Raw genomic sequence first — 18,717 nt, 5'->3', positions numbered from 1 at the left:
GCAAGAAGGACAGAAGCAACTGCAAAGCACCCTGTCTGGAGAGCTGTGTGGGCACAACCCATGGATTAGTAACCTCTTGGCTGAAACAGTGAAGGAAAATCCCTTGTCCTTAGGATTTTTAACACAGTACTTTAATCTGTCTGGCCCTCCCTGCTGGGAGAAGATAGTGTTTCTATATGACTAAGAGCAAGAAAGAAACAGAAGAGAGGAAAAAAAAAACCCACCCCCAATCTGCCCACAAGCATGAGCAGTCACATTTGATTGCACCTTGGAACCAGACTGCCAAAGCTGCCAGCCATGAGGCATCTCTTCCTAAGCATGCTCAGCTCCCATCCACCTGAAGCACATCAGCAGCCAGCCCTAGAAACTGTGATGCTGTAGTGGCTTCACTGCCTGCTCACTCTGAGCAGCTCAGTGCTGCCAGTAGCAGCTGTCTAGCACCAAGCATCATCATTGCTACATGGGGAAAAGACTGCCTTCAGCTTCTGGCAGAGAGGGACCTGGCAGTGCTGGCTGCCAACCACCTGGACAGGAGCCAGCAGTGTGCCCAGGGGGCAGGGAAGGCCAATGGCATCCTGGCTTGCATCAGGAATAGTGTGGCCAGCAGGAGCAGGGAGGGAATTCTGCCCTGTGCTCAGCACTGATTAGGCCTCACCTCAAGCACTGTGTGTAGTTGTAGGCCCCTCACTGCAAGAAAGATCCTGAGGTGCTGGAGCATGTCCAGAGGAGAGTGACCAGCCTGGGGAAGGGACTGGAGGAAAAGGGATGAGGAAAGGCTGAGGCAGCTGGGGGTGTTCAGCCTGCAGAACCTTAGCACACTCTACAACTACCTGAAGGGAAGCTGGAGCAAGGCTCTTCTCCCAAGCAGCTTGTGACAAGAGCAGAGGGCATGGCCTGAAGCTGTGCCAGGGGAGGGTTAGGCTGGATGTCAGGAAGCACTTCCTCATGGAAGGATTTAGACACTGGAGTGGACTGCCCAGGGAGGTGGTGGAGTCACCATCCCTGGAGGTGTTCCAAGGCAAGATTGGATGTGGCACTTAGTGACATGGTCTGCTTGGTGTGGTGGTGTCAGGTCAGAGGCTGGACTTGGTGATCTCAGAAGTCTCTTCCAGCCTCTGTGGTTCTGTGAAATCAACATCATCAACAGCACACTGTTTACCATCCTCCAAGGTCTGCCTGATGGGAAACCTCAGGGCTAAGCATGCTGGTGGATCCTTGAAATAATCTTTTGGGATGATCTTCCATCTCTGTTACACCTTTGGCAAGAGAGAGAGAAAGAAAATTACTACTCATGGAAACTGAAGTCTGCTTTCAATGTATTTCTAGGGAGCAAACAGCAGAGAGGCTCAAACCTGTTACACTACACTGGGCATTATTTTCTGGGTAAAACAGAGGCCCCACCTGGAATAATGCATCCAGTTCTGGGCTCCCCAGTTCAGGAGGGACAGGGATCTGCTGGAGAGAGTCCAAGGGAGGGCTACAAGGATGCTGAAGGGACTGCAGCACTGCCTGGGGAGGAGAGGCTGAGAGCCCTGGGGCTGTTCAGTCTGGAGAGGAGAAGGCTGAGAGTGATCTGATCAATGTCTATAAATATCTGAGGGCTGGGGGCCAGGAAGGCAGGAACAGCTTCTGCTCAGTTGCACCCTGGGTTAGGCCAAGGGGCAAGGGATGGAAACTCTAGCACAGGAGGTTCCACCTTAACATGTGGAGGAACTTCTTCCCTGTGAGGGTCCCAGAGCCCTGGAGCAGGCTGCCCAGAGAGGTTGTGGAGTCTCCTTCTCTGGAGCCTTTCCAGCCCCATCTGGATGTGTTCCTGTGTGACCTGTGCTGGATTCTCTGCTCCTGCTCTGGCAGGGGAGTCGGACTGGAAGCTCTCCAGAGGTCCCTCCCAACCCCTAACATCCTGTGAGCCTGTGCACCAGAAGTTACACTTGAAGGAAGATCATAGTATCCTAGTATCAGTCAGGGTTGGAAGGGACCACGAGGATCATCTGGTTCCAACCCTGCTGCCATGGGCAGGGACACCCCACACTAGATCAGGCTGGCCACAGCCTCAGCCAGCCTGGGCTTAAACACCTCCAGGAACAGGGCCTCAACCACCTCCCTGGGCAACCCATTCCAGGGCTTCACCACTCTCATGGGGAAGAACTTCCTCCTCACCTCCAGCCTCAATCTCCCCACCTCCAGCTTCATTCCATTCCCCCTAGTCCTATCACTGCCTGAGATCCTGAGCAGTCCCTCCCCAGCCTTCTTGTAGCCCCCTTTAGATACTGGAAGGCCACAATGAGGTCACCTCAGAGCCTTCTCTTCTCCAGACTGAACAGCCCCAACTCCTTCAGTCTGTCCTCACAGGAGAGGTGCAGGAGGATGGGGAAACATTTCCAAGTAAAGCTGGAAGGCATCCCCCAGGTCTCTGCATCAGCCTTTGGTTTTGAAGAGCAACGTCACAGCTGGAGAACCTGAGTGCTTCAGTCAGCCAGAACTCCCAACATGCTCTCTTTAACATAGTTAAACATGGCCAGAGCTGCATTTCCTGCTGTGTTAAGCAGGTTACATTAGTTCCCAGCAGATCTCCAAGGCTGCAGCAAGGGAGAGGCATTAGGGCAGCACATCTCTTAGTGCTTACCAAACAACAAACCCCAATGCAACCATTTTCCTGCTTTACCCCTACAGACAGCTCTACTCATTAGGTCATCTGCAGTACCTCCTAGCTCTGGAAACTCTTTGCAGTGACAGCCATTGGCCAGACACGATGGAGAAAGCTGCAGGCACTGCTACCAAATGCTGCATGAAACAAGAGCAGAGGCTGTACCTTTTCTTTTGATTGACCCAAGGACACTTGGCCGAAGGCAGTTGATTGGACTTTGGCTTCTCCTGCTGAAAGAAGGCATGGGGCACACTCATATCACCAGCCACAAAGGCAGGCAAAGAGTCAAAAGCCACTTGGATAACGACTTAACAATTGCTGAACACTAAGAGCAGCCATTAAACCAGCTTAGCTTTTCCCTCCCTCAGACCAGGAGGCACAAAGCTTGACAGAAGCTGATGAATCACCACCATTTCACAGCTGGGGCACTCCAGAAAGCTCCCATCTAGGCCCTGACTAAATCTCAAGAGAGCTCTGTGCCCACCCCACTCAAAGCAGTATCCAACCCAACTAAGAGCACAGCCAGGGGCAAACCCTCCAGCTGTTTGGTGCCTCTGTTTTTTAAACCCTTACAATTATATCCAGTTACTTCAGATGGGCTTAAGATCAACACAGAGACGACACTGAGAAGGCAGGTGCCTCTTTGACAGCTATTTGAGAGTGCTGTTGTCATGGTTTGAGGCTGGAGGTCTAAGAACCATGGAGTTACAGACCTCCAGGGACTAGAGGGGTCAAGGGGTGGACCAGAAAGTCTCAGTTTTTCTTTCTCATTCCCAGAGTGCCTGCAGAGAGCCTTTACAAGGGCACAGCACAAGCTGCCTCTGTCCCTTCCCCACTCCCTGCTCCCTTCCAACGTGGCCTCCCTTATCTCCTGTTTGCTAGGGGGGAGGGTTTTGGCCTTGAGCAGCCTGGGCAAGGCTAAATTCCAGCTGCATCATTTTTGGCTTAGCTATGGGGGGAATTAGAGAGGTATGGTGGCAGGAGGAGCACTTGAGGCCTGCATTTTTTGGCCTGGTTTGGTGGAGGTTGGGGAAACTTTGGCTTCATGGGCTTCTATGGCCCAGACTGTGGATTGCTTTGTATTTGATATGCTTTGCACTGTAGTATGTAGCTAAGAACAGCATTTCCATTGAAACTTTCATTTCCTACCCAATCCTCCTGTGGAGTGCTTTCTTTAACTCCTCTGAGAGCCTTAAACAGGTGTAAAAGCTCAAGTTCACCTGAGGTTCTGAAGCTGTATTGGTGATCAGAAGCCAATGATGTTTGAATAGAATAGAATGAACCAGGTTGGAAAAGACCTTCAAGATCATCAAGCCCAACCCATCACCCAACACCATCTAATCAACTAAACCATGGCACCAAGCATCCCATCCAGGCTCTTCCTAAACACCTCCAGTGATGGTGACTCCACCACCTCCCTGGGCAGCACATCCCAATGGCCAATCTCTCTTTCTAGGAAGAACTTCTTCCTAACCTCCAGCCTAAACCTCCCCTGGCACAGCTTGAGACTGTGTCCTCTTGTTCTGGTGCTGCTTGCCTGGCAGAAGAGACCAACCCCCACCTGGCTACAACCTCCCTTCAGGGAGTTGTAGAGAGCAATGAGGTCTCTCCTGAGCTTCCTCTTCTCCAAGCTAAGCAACCCCAGCTCCCTCAGCCTCTCCTCCCAGGGCTGTGCTCCAGACCCCTCCCCAGCTTTGTTGCCCTTCTCTGGACACCTTCCAGCATCTCAACATCTTTCCTAAACTGAGGGGCCCAGAACTGGACACAGGACTCAAGGTGTGGCCTAACCAGTGCAGAGCACAGGGCAGAATGACCTCCCTGCTCCTGCTGGCTCCTTTGGCCACTGGCTAGGGAGGTGGTGGAGTCCCTGTCCCTGGAGGTGTTCATAAAAGGCTTGGATGTGGCACTTGGAGCCATGGTTTAGTTGTCAGGATGTGTCAGGTGTTAGGTAATAGGTTGGACCTGATGATCTCTGAGGCCTTTTCCAACCTGGCTGAGTCTGTGACTGTGTGTGTGTGAGCAGCTCTGGCACCCCCAAAGCCTGCTGGGAGAAGCTGTGCTGGTTTGCCAGCACTGCTGTGACCTGCTGCTTACCTTGCAAACCGCCTCGTTGGACTGGGGCTGGTGCTTGGGGGCAATCCACTGCTGCTCACCAAGCTTTGCAAAGATGGTGAGAAGCATTGCTGAGGGGAGAAGAGGGGGTGTCATTTGGATACAGACACAGCATCACCTGCACTCAAATAAACTACCCCAGAACTGCTCAAGCCCCCAGGCAGCCCCTGCTCAGCACGCACCGACAACACCTGCAGGCAGCTGGGGAAGGACTCTGTTTGCCCCCAGACTTGCAACGGATGTTAACCTTTCTTGTCCTCAGCAGCTGCCCCCTTCAGATCCTTCATGGTTTGACTCTGATTTTTGTTTACTTCCATGTTCCCCTGAGTCTGCTGGGATGAGCTGAGAGCTTAGGTCCAGCTTCTGGAGCCCAGCCCTGTGAGGAGAGGCTGAGGGAGCTGGGGTTGCTTAGCCTGGAGAAGAGGAGGCTCAGGGGAGACCTTCTTGCTCTCTCCAACTCTCTGAAGGGAGGTTGTAGCCAGGTGGGGGTTGGTCTCTTCTCCCAGGCAAGCAGCACCAGAACAAGAGGACACAGTCTCAAGTTGTGCCAGGAGAAGTTTAGGCTGGAGGTTAGGAAGAAATTCTTCCAAGAGAGATTGGCCATTGGAATGTGCTGCCCAGGGAGGTGGTGGAGTCCCCATCCCTGGAGGTGTTTAGGAAGAGCCTGGATGAGGCACTTGGTGCCATGGTTTAGTTGATCAGATGGTGTTGGATGATAGGTTGGACTTGATGATCTTGAAGGTCTTTTCCAACCTTGTTCATTCTATTCTATTGAAAACCAGAGCCTTCAGTGAACACTGGGATGCAGAAGTGGTGTTTGCTGCAAGACCACTGCTCTGCCAGCCCTGTGCCCTGTTCTGCATGCAGAGGGGGGAGGTTTGGCCTACTCAGGGGTGCAAAAGCAAGTCCATTTTGCAGCTCAAGGGACACAACCCTTAGGAGTTCTCCATATTCCTCCACTGTGAAAGTCTTTGAGCTGCTCTGTCTTCTGCAGGCCAGGAGCTGCAGCAAAGCTGGTGATGGGTCTGGAGAAGAGGGCTTATGAGGAGTGGGTGAGGGAACTGGGGTTGTTTAGACTGCAGAAGAGGAGGCTGAGGAGAGTATCATAGTAGTAGTAGTATCACAGTAGTATCAGTCAGGGTTGGAAGGGACCACAAGGATCATCTAGTTCCAACCCCCCTGCCATGGGCAGGGACACCCCACACTACATCAGCCTGGCCACAGCCTCATCCAGCCTGGCCTTAAACACCTCCAGGGACAGGGCCCCAACCACCTCCCCAGACAACCCATTCCAGGGTCTCACCACTCTCATGGGGAAGAACTTCCTCCTCACCTCCAGCCTCAATCTCCCCACCTCCAGCTTCATTCCATTTCCCCTAGTCCTATCCTACCTGAGATCCTGAGCAGTCCCTCCCCAGCCTTCCTGTAGCCCCCTTCAGATACTGGAAGGCCACAATGAGGTCACCTCAGAGCCTTCTCTTCTCCAGACTGAACAGCCCCAACTCCTTCAGTCTGTCCTCACAGGACAGGTGCTCCAGCCCTCTGATCGTCCTCCTGGCCCTGCTCTGGACACCTTCCAGCACCTCCACATCCCTCTTGTAATAGGGGCTCCAGTACTGGAGGCAGAACTGGAGGTGGGGTCTCCCCAGGGCTGAGCAGAGGGGGAGAATCACCTCCCTTGCCCTGCTGGCCACACTTCTCCTGCTGCAGCCCAGGAGCTGATTGGCTTTCTGGGCTGCAAGTGCACACTGAGAGCTCCTGGTGAGCTTCTCCTCCCCCAGCACCCCCAAGTCTCTCTCCTCAGGGCTGCTTTCCAGCCAGTCCCTGCCCAGCCTGGATTTGTGCCTGGGATTGCCTCGACCCAGATGCAGGACCCTGCACTTGCTCTTGTTGAACCTCATGAGGTTGGCTTGTGCCCACCTCTCCAGCCTGCCCAGGTCCCTCTGGCTGGCCTCCCTTCCCTCCAGCCTGTCTGCTGCACCACACAGCTTGGTGTCATCAGCAAACCTGCTGAGGGTGCACTCAGTGCCACTGTCCATGGCACCCACAAAGATGTTGAACAAGACAGGTCCCAGGACTGATCCCTGAGGGACTCTGCTTGTCCCTGGCCTCCACTGGGCCATGGACCCATGGACAGCCACTCTTTGGGTGCAGTGAGAGACCTTCTGGCTCTCTGGATTTACCTGAGAGGAGGTTGTAGTGGGCTGGGTGCTGGCCTCCTCTCCCCAGTAACAAAACAAGAGGAAATGCCCTCAAGTTGCACCAGGGGAAGTTCAGGTTGGATATTGGAAGAAACTTTATCAGTGGAAGGGTTTTCAGACAGCTGAACAGGCTCCCCAGGGTGGGGGCTGAATCACCATCCCTGGAGGTGTTTGAAAGAGCAGACTTGGCAGAGTTACACAGTGGTTGGACTTGGTATTTGAAAGGCCTTTTCCAACAACAAAGAAACAACTCTGTGATATGGCAACAGCCAATCCTTAGGGCAGGTAAATAAGCAGCCCACTATCAACTGAAGCAACCAGTCAGCATGGCTGGGTGTGTGGAGATACCACTTCATGGTACACAGGAAGAACAAACCACAGCAACTGAAAAAATGGGTCAGATTCCACTGCCATGGAGAATGCATGCAGATTGACAAGCATTTCTTTCACCCTGGCTTGGTTAGCCTACTTAACAGAGTCTGGTTAACCCTAGTGAGCCTTCATCTGCAGTAGTGTCCAGTTAGAATAGAAGAGAATTAACCAGGCTGGAAAAGACCTTGGAGATCATAGAGTCCAACCTATCACCCAACACCATCTGATGAACTAACCCATGGCACCAAGTACCCCATCAAGTCTCCTCCTTAACACCTCCAGTGATGGTGACTCCACCACCTCCCTGGGCAGCACCTTCCAATGGGCAATCTCTCTTTCTGGCAAGAAATTCCTAGCCTCCAGCCCAAACCTCCCCTGGTGCAGCTTGAGACTGTGTCCTCTTGTTCTGGTGCTGGCTGCCTGGGAGAAGAGACCAACCCCCACCTGGCTATAACCTCCCTTCAGGGAGTTGGAGAGAGCAAGAAGGTCTCCCCTGAGCCTCCTCTTCTCCAGGCTAAGCAACCCCAGCTCCCTCAGCCTCTCCTCACAGGGCTGTGCTCCAGACCCCTCCCCAGCTTTGTTGCCCTTCTCTGGACACCTTCCAGCACCTCAACATCTTTCCTAAACTGAGGAGCCCAGAACTGGACACAGGACTCAAGGTGTGGCCTAAGCAGTGCTGAGCACAGGGCACAATGACTTCCCTGCTCCTGCTGGCCACACTGTTCCTGATGCAGGCCAGGATGCCATTGGCCTTCTTGGCCCCATGGGCACACTGCTGGCTCATGTTCAGCCTACTAATACCCTAAGGGCAGGTGTCCAGTGGAAAAAGGGGCCCAGAAAGAGGGTGCCCAGTGATAGGATGAGGGGCAGCACAGGAAGTTCTGCCTCAACTTGAGGAAAAAAAACTTCTTTCCTGTGAGGGTGCTGGAGCCCAGGAGCAGGCTGCCCAGAGAGGTTGTGGAGTCTCCTTCTCTGGAGACATTCAAAACCCACCTGGATGCATGCCTGTGTGACCTGCCCCAGGTGAACCTGCTTTGGCAAGGAGGGTGGACTGGATGACCTCCAGATCTTCCAACCTCTGCCCTTCTGTGATCAGCAGAACATTTTTCTTCACACATTATTCCCAGAGGAAGGCAAATAAAGCAGGAGGTTTGCTAACCACAGATGAACAGCTGAGCGCTCCCCAGAGATGCACCTGCACAGGGCATGCACCTGCACAGGGCATGCACCTCCACAGGGCATGCACCTCCACAAGGCATGCACCTCCCCAGGGCATCCACCTCCCCAGGGCATCCACCTCCCCAGGGCCTCCACCTGCACAGGGCCTCCACCTGCACAGGGCCTCCACCTCCACAGGGCCTCCACCTCCACAGGGCATCCACCTCCACAGGGCATCCACCTCCCCAGGGCATGCACCTCCACAGGGCAACCACCTCCCCAGGGCATCCACCCCCACAGGGCATCCACCTCCACAGGGCAACCACCTCCACAGGGCATCCACCTCCACAGGGCAACCACCTCCACAGGGCATCCACCTCCACAGGGCATCCACCTCCACAGGGCAACCACCTCCACAGGGCATCCACCTCCACAGGGCATGCACCTGCACAGGGCATGCACCTGCACAGGGCCTGCACCTCCACAGGGCAACCACCTCCACAGGGCATGCACCTCCACAGGGCATCCACCTGCACAGGGCATCCATCTCCACAGGGCATGCACCTCCACAGGGCATCCACCTCCACAGGGCATCCATCTCCACAGGGCATCCACCTGCACAGGGCATCCACCTGCACAGGGCATCCACCTCCACAAGGCATGCAGCTGCCAGCTGGTGGTTCCTGGACTGGGGGGTTTCAGGGTTTTTGGTTTACTCCCTGGTTTCTTGTTTGCAGCTGAAGCAGACAGGAGCAGGTGGCTTAACAGCTTTGCCACTGCTTTGGCTGCATTCCTTTAGCACTCCTCCAAGTGATTATTCCCAGGTTTTGCTCACCTTCCCTATTCCTCTGGTAGGAGAAGGAGCTGGGGAAACTGGGACAAAGTCAACTTGCTTTGGTGATGAGGACTTCTCAAAATCATTGTCGCCCTGTGAACAGCAGAGAGAACAAACCTGACAAGTACCTCAGCATGAAGGGGACTGATGGGGGTGGGACTGAGTAAGATCCCAAGGTTATCCTCCATCCCAGCAACCATTTGTAGGTGGCCATTCATGAGCTTACGCTCAGCAAAGACCAACAATGCGCCTCAGGCCTTGGGTGGGGTGGGAAGGGGGAGAGAGTTTGCACAGGCAGGCTCCATGCAGTGTCCTTCTGACACAGCAGCCCAAGGAACCCACAGGTATCCTCCAACTACAGAGGACCTTATGCCTTGTTAGTGTGAGAGACTGCTGAGCTAAAGCAGTGATAGATTCCCACCTCAACTGCAGGTGAAACGAGGGAAGAAGATGTTGGCATCAGAGAGTCCCTAGTGCCCTGACACTGAGGACAGAAACACAGATTAAAGCATTACCAGGCTGAAGCTCTCCTCCCATGAGTGGCTCATCTGCATTGCTACTTGCACTTCTCTGTAAAGAAGAAAAGAAATATATTGGAATAGACCAGACCAGGTTGGAAGAGACCCTCAAAATCATCATGTCCAACCCATCAACCAATCCAACCCACCTAAACAACTAACCCAGGGCACCAAGCACCCCATCAAGTCTCCTCCTCAACACCTCCAGGGATGGTGACTCCACCACCTCCCCAGGCAGACCATTCCAATGGCCAATCACTCTCTCTGTGTAGAACTTCCTCCTAACATCCAGCCCAAACCTCCCCTGGCATAGCTTGAGACTATGCCCTCTTGTTCTGCTGCTGGCTGCCTGGGAGAAGAGACCAACCTCAGCCTGTCTACAACCTCCCTTCAGGGAGTTGGAGAGAGCAAGAAGGTCTCCCCTGAGCCTCCTCTTCTCCAGGCTAAGCAACCCCAGCTCCCTCAGCCTCTCCTCACAGGGCTGTGCTCCAGACCTCTCACCAACTTCATTGTCCTTCTCTGGACACCTTCCAGCAAGTCAACCTCCTTCCTAAACTGAGGGGCCCAGAACTGGACACAGGACTCAAGGTGTGGCCTAACCACTGCAGTGTACAGGGGCAGAATGACCTCCCTGCTCCTGCTGGCCACACTCTTCCTGATGCAGGCCAGGATGCCATTGGCCCTCCTGGCTGCCTGGGCACACTGCAGGCTCATGTTCAGCCTACCATCAACCAGCACCCCCAGGTCCCTCTCTGCCTGGCTGCTCTCAGCCACTCTGACCCCAGCCTGTAGCACTGCATGGGGTTGCTGTGGCCAGTGTGCAGAACCTGGCACTTGGATGTGTTCAATCTCCTGCCCTTGGACTCTGCCCATCTGTCCAGCCTGTCCAGGTCCCTCTGCAGAGCCTCTCCACCCTCCAGCAGATCAACTCCTGCCCCCAGCTTGGTCCAGGCCCACAGCAGACTGGATTAAGTGTTCCAGCTTGCCTTAATGCTTACCTTTCATGCACTGTTTCTCTGTTCAGCAAATTCATTCCTTCCTCCTAGGAGATGTGCAGATAAAAAATAAAGATTAAAAACAAAGGCAAAGTTTTGCTTTAGCAAATCAGAGAATCACAGAATTGTCAGGGTTGGAAGGGGCAGCCAGTCCCAACCCCCCTGCCATGGCCAGGGACACCTCACACTACAGCAGGTTGCTCACAGCCACATCCAGCCTGGCTGTAAAAACCTCCAGGCAGGAGGCTTCCACCACCTCCCTGGGCAACCTGTGCCAGGCTCTCACCACCCTCATGGGGAAAAACTTCTTCCTCACATCCAAACTCAATCTCCCCATTTCTAGTTTTGCTCCATTCCCCCCAGTCCTATCACTCCCTGACACCCTAAAATGTCCCTCCCCAGCTTTCTTGGAGCCCCCTGCAGATCCTGGAAGGCCACAATTAGGTCTGCTCAGAGCCTTCTCCTCTCCAGACTGCACAGCCCCAACTCCCTCAGTCTGTCCTCACAGCAGAGCAGCTCCAGCCCTCTGCTCATCCTCATGGCCCTTCTCTGGACACCTTCCAGCACCTCCAGATCCTTCCTGTCCTAGGGGCTCCAGAACTGGACACAGTGCTGCAGGTGGGGTCTCACCAGAGTGGAGCAGAGAGGGAGAATCCACTCCCTTGCCATGCTGAAGCATTAAACTGTTCTCTTTCTTTTCACTCTGTAAAAATCAAGTCTATCTATAGGGAAAAAAAAACCCAAACCACCTAACATAAATGAAATCAGGTAGCTTCAAGTCAGTTTTACAAACATTCTACTGTCAAGAAGTCACCCTCTAAAATGGAGGAGCCACATGAAGTTCAGCCTGCTGACTTTAAACCCCAAGTCTGTCAACTGTGGTCTGCTGCCTGGGAGCAGTGCTATTTAATCCTGCTCAGATATTTGCCACCACCCCACCCCCTCTCCCTTCCCAAGTGTTTGCTCCTGTGCCCTTCCCCCTCCCTCAGCTCCTGCTGTGCCAGCACAAGTACAGTGATGTGGATAAGAAAATTATACAGATGAAAACCAGCCCAAGCCAGAGAGTCCAAACTACTTTTCAGGCAGCACTCTTCCTCATCCAGTTCATCTTCTGGCTGCACAATAAGCCTTGTGCCAACACCACTTGAGGGACACTTTGTTACTGGCCCTGAATATTTCTGCTGGCACTACTGCCAAAAACTTGGTGAAACTTTACTCTAAGGGTTTACATTACAGATTTCCTTTATCAAATGTCCATTTCTTGAAGGTCTCTTCCAACCTGGTCTGATCTCTTCCCCCTTCCCTTCCCTTCCCTTCCCTTCCCTTCCCCTCCCCTTCCCTTCCTTTTCCTTCCCTTTCCTTTCCTTCCCTTCCTTTCCTTTCCTTTCCCTTCCTTTCCTTTCCCTTCCTTTCCCTTTCCTTTCCCTCCCTTTCCTTTCCCTTCCCTTTCCTTTCCCTTCCCTTTCCTTTCCCTTCCCTTCCCTTTCCCTTCCCTTTCCCTTCCCTTTCCTTTCCCTTCCCTTTCCTTTCCCTTTCCTTTCCTTCCTTTCCTTTCCCTTCCTTTCCCTTCCCTTCCTTTCCCTTCCCTTCCTTTCCCTTCCCTTCCTTTCCCTTCCTTTCCCTTTCCTTTCCCTTTTCTTCCCTTTCCTTTCCCTCCCTTTCCCTCCCTTTCCTTTCCCTCCCTTTCCTTTCCCTCCCTTTCCTTCCCTTTCCCTCCCTTTCCTTTCCCTTCCCTTTCCTTTCCTTCCCTTCCCTTCCTTTCCCTTTCCTTTCTCCTTCCTTTCCTTTCCCTTTCCTTTCCCCTTCCTTTCCTTTCCCTTTCCTTTCCCCTTCCTTTCCTTTCCCTTTCTCCTTCCTTTCCTTTCCCTTTCCTTTCCCCTTCCTTTCCTTTCCCTTTCCTTTCCTTCCCTTTCCCTTCCTTTTCCTTTCCTTCCCTTCCCTTCCTTTCCCTTTCCTTTCTCCTTCCTTTCCTTTCCCTTTCCTTTCCTTCCCCTTCCTTTCCTTTCCTTTCCCTTTCCTTTCCTTTCCCTTTCCTTTCCTTGCCTTTCCTTTTCCTTTTCCTTTCCCTTTCCTTTCCCTTTCCTTTCCTTTCCCTTCCCTTTCCCTTCCCTTCCCCTTCCCTTCCCCTTCCCTTCCCCTTCCCTTCCCTTCCCTTCCCTTCCCTTCCCTTCCCTTCCCTTCCCTTCCCTTCCCTTCCCTTCCCTTCCCTTCCCTTCCCTTCCCTTCCCTTCCCTTCCCTTCCCTTCCCTTCCCTTCCCTTCCCTTCCCTTCCCTTCCCTTCCCTTCCCTTCCCTTCCCTTCCCTTCCCTCTCAAAGCTTCTTCTCACCACAACATAAGATGAAGAGAGGCTGAGTGAGCTGGGGGTGTTTAGCCTGGAAGAGGCTCAGGGGAGACCTTCTTCCTCTCTACAACTACCTGAAGGGAGGTTGTAGCCAGGAGGGGGTTGGTCTCTTCTCCCAGGCAACCAACACCAGAACAAGAGGACACAGTCTCAAGCTGTGCCAGGGGAAGTGTAGGCTAGAGGTGAGGAGAAAGCTCTTCCCAGAGGCAGTTGTTTGCCATTGGAATGTGCTGCCCAGGGAGGTGGTGGATTCCCTATCCCTGGAGGTGTTCAAAAAAGGCTTGGCTGTGGCACTTGGAGCCATGGTTTAGTTGTCAGGAGGTGTTAGGTATTAGGCAATAGGTTGGGCTGGATGATCTCTGGTTCATTCTATGGTAAGATGCTTTCCCCTTGCAGACAACACACAGTCTTTGCTTCGGTAAACACTCAGAAGTGACAGACTGCAGCAGGCTGTGCCTACAGTTTCAAAATGAAATCAACTGCCATTTCAAGCACATCACAAAAATTGGGGGTGGGGTGGGTTTAAAACCCAACAACAAACAGCAACCAAGCACTTATAAAAAACATGAGACTCTCTGCTCACCTGCTTGATCTGATGAAGGCGGCTGCTGGGAGTACGGATGGGAGACGATGGCACACACTGCAAAGCAAAGCCAGAGACAAGTGGAGCACACCCAGGGACTGCAGAGGCAGGGAGGGGAAGGGGCAGCAAGGTGCTATCCCAAACTGAAACTACCAAGGTGCTATCCCAGACTGAAAGTATCAAAGTGAAAAAAGCAATTTCAAAAGACCCAAACCCTTTATAACAGCCTCAGCAGGAATGAACTACGTGAACTGCATGCAAGGACAGGATAATAATCTAAGTCCAAGGACACATAATGTCATCATTCCAAGGATAGGACAATAGAGAATAGAATAGAATAGAATAGAATAGAACAGACCAGACCAGACCAGGTTGGAAGAGACCTTTAAGATCATCGAGTCCAACCTATCATCCAACACCACCTAATCAACTAACCCATGGCACCAAGCACCACATCAAGTCTCCTCCTCAACACCTCCAGGGATGGTGACTCCACCACCTCCCCAGGCAGCACATTCCAATGGGCAATCACTCTCTCTGTGTAGAACTTCTTCCTAACATCCAACCTAAACCTCCCCTGGCGCAGCTTGAGACTGTGTCCTCTTGTTCTGGTACTGGCTGCCTGGGAGAAGAGACCAACCTCTCTCTGTCCACAACCTCCCTTCAGGTAGTTGTAGAGAGCAAGAAGGTCTCCCCTGAGCCTCCTCTTCTCCAGGCTAAGCAACCCCAGCTCCCTCAGCCTCTCCTCACAGGGCTGGGTTCCAAACCCCTCACCAACTTTGTTGCCCTTCTCTGGACACCTTCCAGCAAGTCAACCTCCTTCCTAAACTGAGGGGCCCAGAACTGGACACAGGACTCAAGGTGTGGCCTAACCAGTGCAGTGTACAGGGGCAGAATGACCTCCCTGCCCCTGCTGGCCACACTCTTCCTGATGCAGGCCAGGATGCCATTGGCCCTCTTGGCCCCCTGGGCACACTGCAGGCTCATGTTCATCTGCTGTCAATCAGCACCCCCAGGTGCCTCTCTACCTGGCTGCTCTCAGCCACTCTGACCCCAGCCTGTAGCACTGCATGGGGTTGCTGTGGCCAGTGTGCAGAACCTGGCACTTGGATGTGTTCAATCTCCTGCCCTTGGACTCTGCCCATCTGTCCAGCCTGTCCAGGTCCCTCTGCAGAGCCTCTCCACCCTCCAGCAGATCAACTCCTGCCCCCAGCTTGGTGTCACCTGCAAACTCACTGATGATGGACTCAATGCCCTCATCCAGATCATCAATAAAGATGTTAAAGAGGATGGGGCTCATCAAAACCTGCACGCTAAAAGCTAAGCAACTAAAAGTGATTATTTTCTCAATATACAATTTCATTTCATGTGTTTCACATCTCTCAGCTGTTGAATTTTGTCATAAGTCCTGCAGGGATCAAAAACAAAATTCCAAGCTAAAGCTTTAAGCCAAGGTTTAACTTCTCTGTAAGCTGACAAGCCCTCCAAAAACCAAGTTGGCTTTTTTGGCTGTGTGTTCAGCAAGTGAGGTTTGCATCATTCTTCCTAGCAAGAGAGATTGGCCATGGGAATGTGCTGCCCAGGGAGGTGGTGGAGTCCCCATCCCTGGAGGTGTTCAGGAGGAGACTGGATGGGGTGCTTGTTGCCATGGTTTAGTTGATCAGATGGTGTTGGGTGATAGGTTGGACTTGATGATCTAAAAGGTCTTTTCCAACCTGGTTAATTCTATTCTATATTACTGGTCCTATGCCATATGCATTAAGAGGCTTTGTCTGCCTCACAAAACATTACTAGAGCTCTTCACTAAAGCTGGGGAGCTAACAACCATTCAGGTAACCACTTACTGCACCAGCTTCTGATCTGTGCCAGGGAGAATATGAAGATCTTACTGTCTTACATAAAAGGTTGTGGTAAGTTATCACAGGAAGAAATTCTTCACAGAAAGAGAGATTGCCCATTGGGATGTGCTGCCCAGGGAGGTGGTGGAGTCCCCATCACTGGAGGTGTTAAGGAGGAGACTTGATGGGGTGTTTGGTTGCATGGTTTAGTTGATCAGATGGTGTTGGGTGATAGGTTGGACTTGAAGATCTCAAAGGTCTCTTCCAACCTGGTTAATTCTACTCTATTCTATTTCACATATCCAAACCCCTCCCTCTGCAAAACAAACACCAAGACATCAAGACTCTTCCTCTCACAAAAGATCTCTGCCTGTCAGACTCACACAGAGGGTGTCTAAGATTTGTGCCACAACTTAGTCATCCTAATATAGACTCATGAAGTCTTAACAGTTATCATCTCTTGATTTTGCTACTCCTTAAGTCCACTTTAGGTCACCTTTACCAGGATGCCATGCTCTCAAAAATCCTGGGCACCTACTGAAGAGTCCTCCAGAATGCAGCAGGCAATGTGGACCTTGAGCTGACCCTGATTGTCACAAAGAGAAAAGGATGTGGACAACAGTACATTCCTGCCCATTCACTCTGTCACTCCACAACAGGAATGCATTTGTTCCACTCACCCTATTGCAATGTTATGACTGTGATCTACATACTTCAAGGTTTGACACTAACATATACCAAACCAGGGGCTTGCAGTGTAAAATAAAAATTACAGACTACTCATGTTAGGAACAAGTTCTGCACCATGAGGGTGGTGGAACACTGGCACAGGTTGCCCAGGAAGGTGGCTGAGGCCTCATCCCTGGAGATATTCAAGGTGAGGCTAGACAGGGCTCTGGGCAACCTGATCTAGTTGAGGATGCCTCTGCTGACTGCAGAGGGGGTTGGACTGGATGACCTTTGGAGGTCCTTTCCCATCCAGACCATTTTATGATTCTATGCTGAAATGCCTCTCTGCAAGATCTAATCACAGAATCACCAAGGTTGGAAGGGACCTCAAAGATCATCAAGCCCAACCTGTCACCACAGACCTCCTGACTAAACCATGGCACCAAGTGCCACATCCAATCCCCTCTTGAACACCTCCAGGGATGGGGACTCCACCACCTCCCTGGGCAGCACATTCCAATGGCTAACAACTCTCTCTGGGAAGAACTTTCTCCTCACCTCCAGTCTAAACTTCCCCTGGCACAGCTTGAGACTGTGTCCTCTTGTTCTGGTGCTGGTTGCTTGGGAGAAGAGACCAACCCCCTCCTGGCTACAACCTCCCTTCAGGTAGTTGTATGAAGAACTTTCTCCTCACCTCCAACCTAAACTTCCCCTGGTGCAGCTTGAGACGCTTGTTCTGGTGCTGGTTGCTTGAGAGAAGAGACCAACCCCCACCTGGCTACAACCTCCCTTCAGGGAGTTGTAGAGAGCAATGAGGTCTCCTCTGAGCCTCCTCTTCTCCAGGCTAAACAATCCCAGCTCCCTCAGCCTCTACTCTGAGGGTCCTACCCCTCACCCCCAACAAGCCATGATCTTGATTTCTCAGTGCTTAAAACTCAAATTTTCCCTCTTCATAGTTCAGTGATTTAATTTTTGTGCAGAGAAACACTGGCCACCTTTAAGGGGTACTTGCTAAAGCAGACTGAACCCATTTGTTTATGCTGCTCTAATCCCTAATGTTTTAAGGGACCAAAAAGCTTGAGAAAAATCCACTGCAAACCACCTGGAAGAGAAACACCTTCCCCTTCCCACCCTTCTCCAGTAGGTTAGACAGGAAAGTTTCAGGAGAGCCAGTCTGGCAGGCAGCAGAGCCAAAGTAAGCAGCCACCTGCCCCAGCACCTCTGCCCTTCCACTGCTGTCCCTGCAGTGCCCTCTGCCTTCTGCCAACACAAGCATTCTGTGGAGCCCCACAGTGAACTGGAACAGGGAACTTACTGAGCTTTGGTGGGGGAAAAAAAGAATCAATCAAATTAAAACCCCACCTACACATCTAACCACAGACTAAAATGCTCTGCTTAATCAGCAAAGGAAGGGGAAAAACCCAAAAACCAACAGAAAACCAAAAAAACCCCACCAAAACATTTGCTCACTAGATCATAGCATCATACTGTCAGTCAGGGTTGGAAGGGACCACAAGGATCATCTAGTTCCAACCCCCCTGCCATGGGCAGGGACACCCCACACTAGATCAGCCTGGCCACAGCCTCAGCCAGCCTGGGCTTAAACACCTCCAGGGACAGGGCCTCAACCACCTCCCTGGACAACCCATTCCAGGGCTTCACCACTCTCATGGGGAAGAACTTCCTCCTCACCTCCAGCCTGAATCTCCCCACCTCCAGCTTCATTCCATTCCCCCTAGTCCTATCACTACCTGAGATCCTGAGCAGTCCCTCCCCAGCCTTCTTGGAGCCCCCTTCAGATACTGGAAGGCCACAATGAGGTCACCTGGGAGCCTTCTCTTCTGCAGACTGCATAACCCCAACTCCCTCAGTCTGTCCTCACAGGAGAGGTGCTCCAGCCCTCTGCTCATCCTCGTGGCCCTTCTCTGGACACCTTCCAGCACCTCCAGATCTCTCTTGTAATAGGGGCTCCAGAACTGCAGCCCAGGACCTGATTGCCACTGATACCTTCTGGAAAGAAATAAGCAGTGGCCTAACTGACTCTTTCTTGGCATGTGGTGCAGGTTAAATCCCAAAAGTGCCACAGCCATCATTACAGAAGAGTTGGGAGTCTGGGGCTTGGAGAAGCTACTCAGCTGAGCACAACACAACAACGGCCCTGAAGATGGAGCCAGAGAGGGTCTGAGCTTCAGTCACCAGAGCATTTTAGCAACTCCTGTGGCTCCCTTCACAGTGAGCCCAACGCAGATTAGACACTCACCGACTCTGTTCAGCGTGCTTAACAAAAGGTAAACGTTCCAGCTGTACTTCTAACAGGAAATTAACAGAGTTTCAGTTACTCAAGGAATCTTTCCACCCTCTTTATTACAGCTTAGACTGCAATACAACTCAAATAGGTTTCCCTCAATACACAGAAGTGGGGTTTGAAGGGCACTTTAGCACCTACT

The 18,717-nt window shown here is 52.3% G+C and overlaps 1 protein-coding gene across 3 annotated transcripts in view; it reads right to left on the bottom strand.

The window, feature by feature from the left end:
* The window catches only part of LOC137447854 (P2R1A-PPP2R2A-interacting phosphatase regulator 1), a 35,359-nt gene that overhangs the window by 4,970 nt on the left and 11,672 nt on the right, over positions 1-18,717 (bottom strand). The window contains exons 3-9 of one of the 3 annotated variants that reach the window (XM_068151756.1): positions 13,764-13,820; positions 10,842-10,885; positions 9,841-9,895; positions 9,326-9,418; positions 4,742-4,830; positions 2,813-2,877; positions 1,160-1,256 (exon numbers count right to left, since the gene is read on the bottom strand). In XM_068151756.1, the coding sequence (XP_068007857.1) occupies positions 1,160-1,256; positions 2,813-2,877; positions 4,742-4,830; positions 9,326-9,418; positions 9,841-9,895; positions 10,842-10,885; positions 13,764-13,820 (500 nt within the window). The remainder of the gene's footprint in view (positions 1-1,159; positions 1,257-2,812; positions 2,878-4,741; positions 4,831-9,325; positions 9,419-9,840; positions 9,896-10,841; positions 10,886-13,763; positions 13,821-18,717) is intronic. The other 2 variants (XM_068151754.1, XM_068151755.1) reach the window with 2 other exon arrangements.

The sequence above is a fragment of the Melanerpes formicivorus genome, unplaced genomic scaffold, assembly GCF_026170545.1.
Source record: "Melanerpes formicivorus ecotype bairdi unplaced genomic scaffold, bMelFor1.0.p_v2 SCAF_22, whole genome shotgun sequence".
Taxonomy (NCBI): Eukaryota; Metazoa; Chordata; class Aves; order Piciformes; family Picidae; genus Melanerpes; species Melanerpes formicivorus.
Note: the sequence above shows the minus strand (reverse complement) of the source record. Positions and strands in the feature narration are given on the sequence as shown.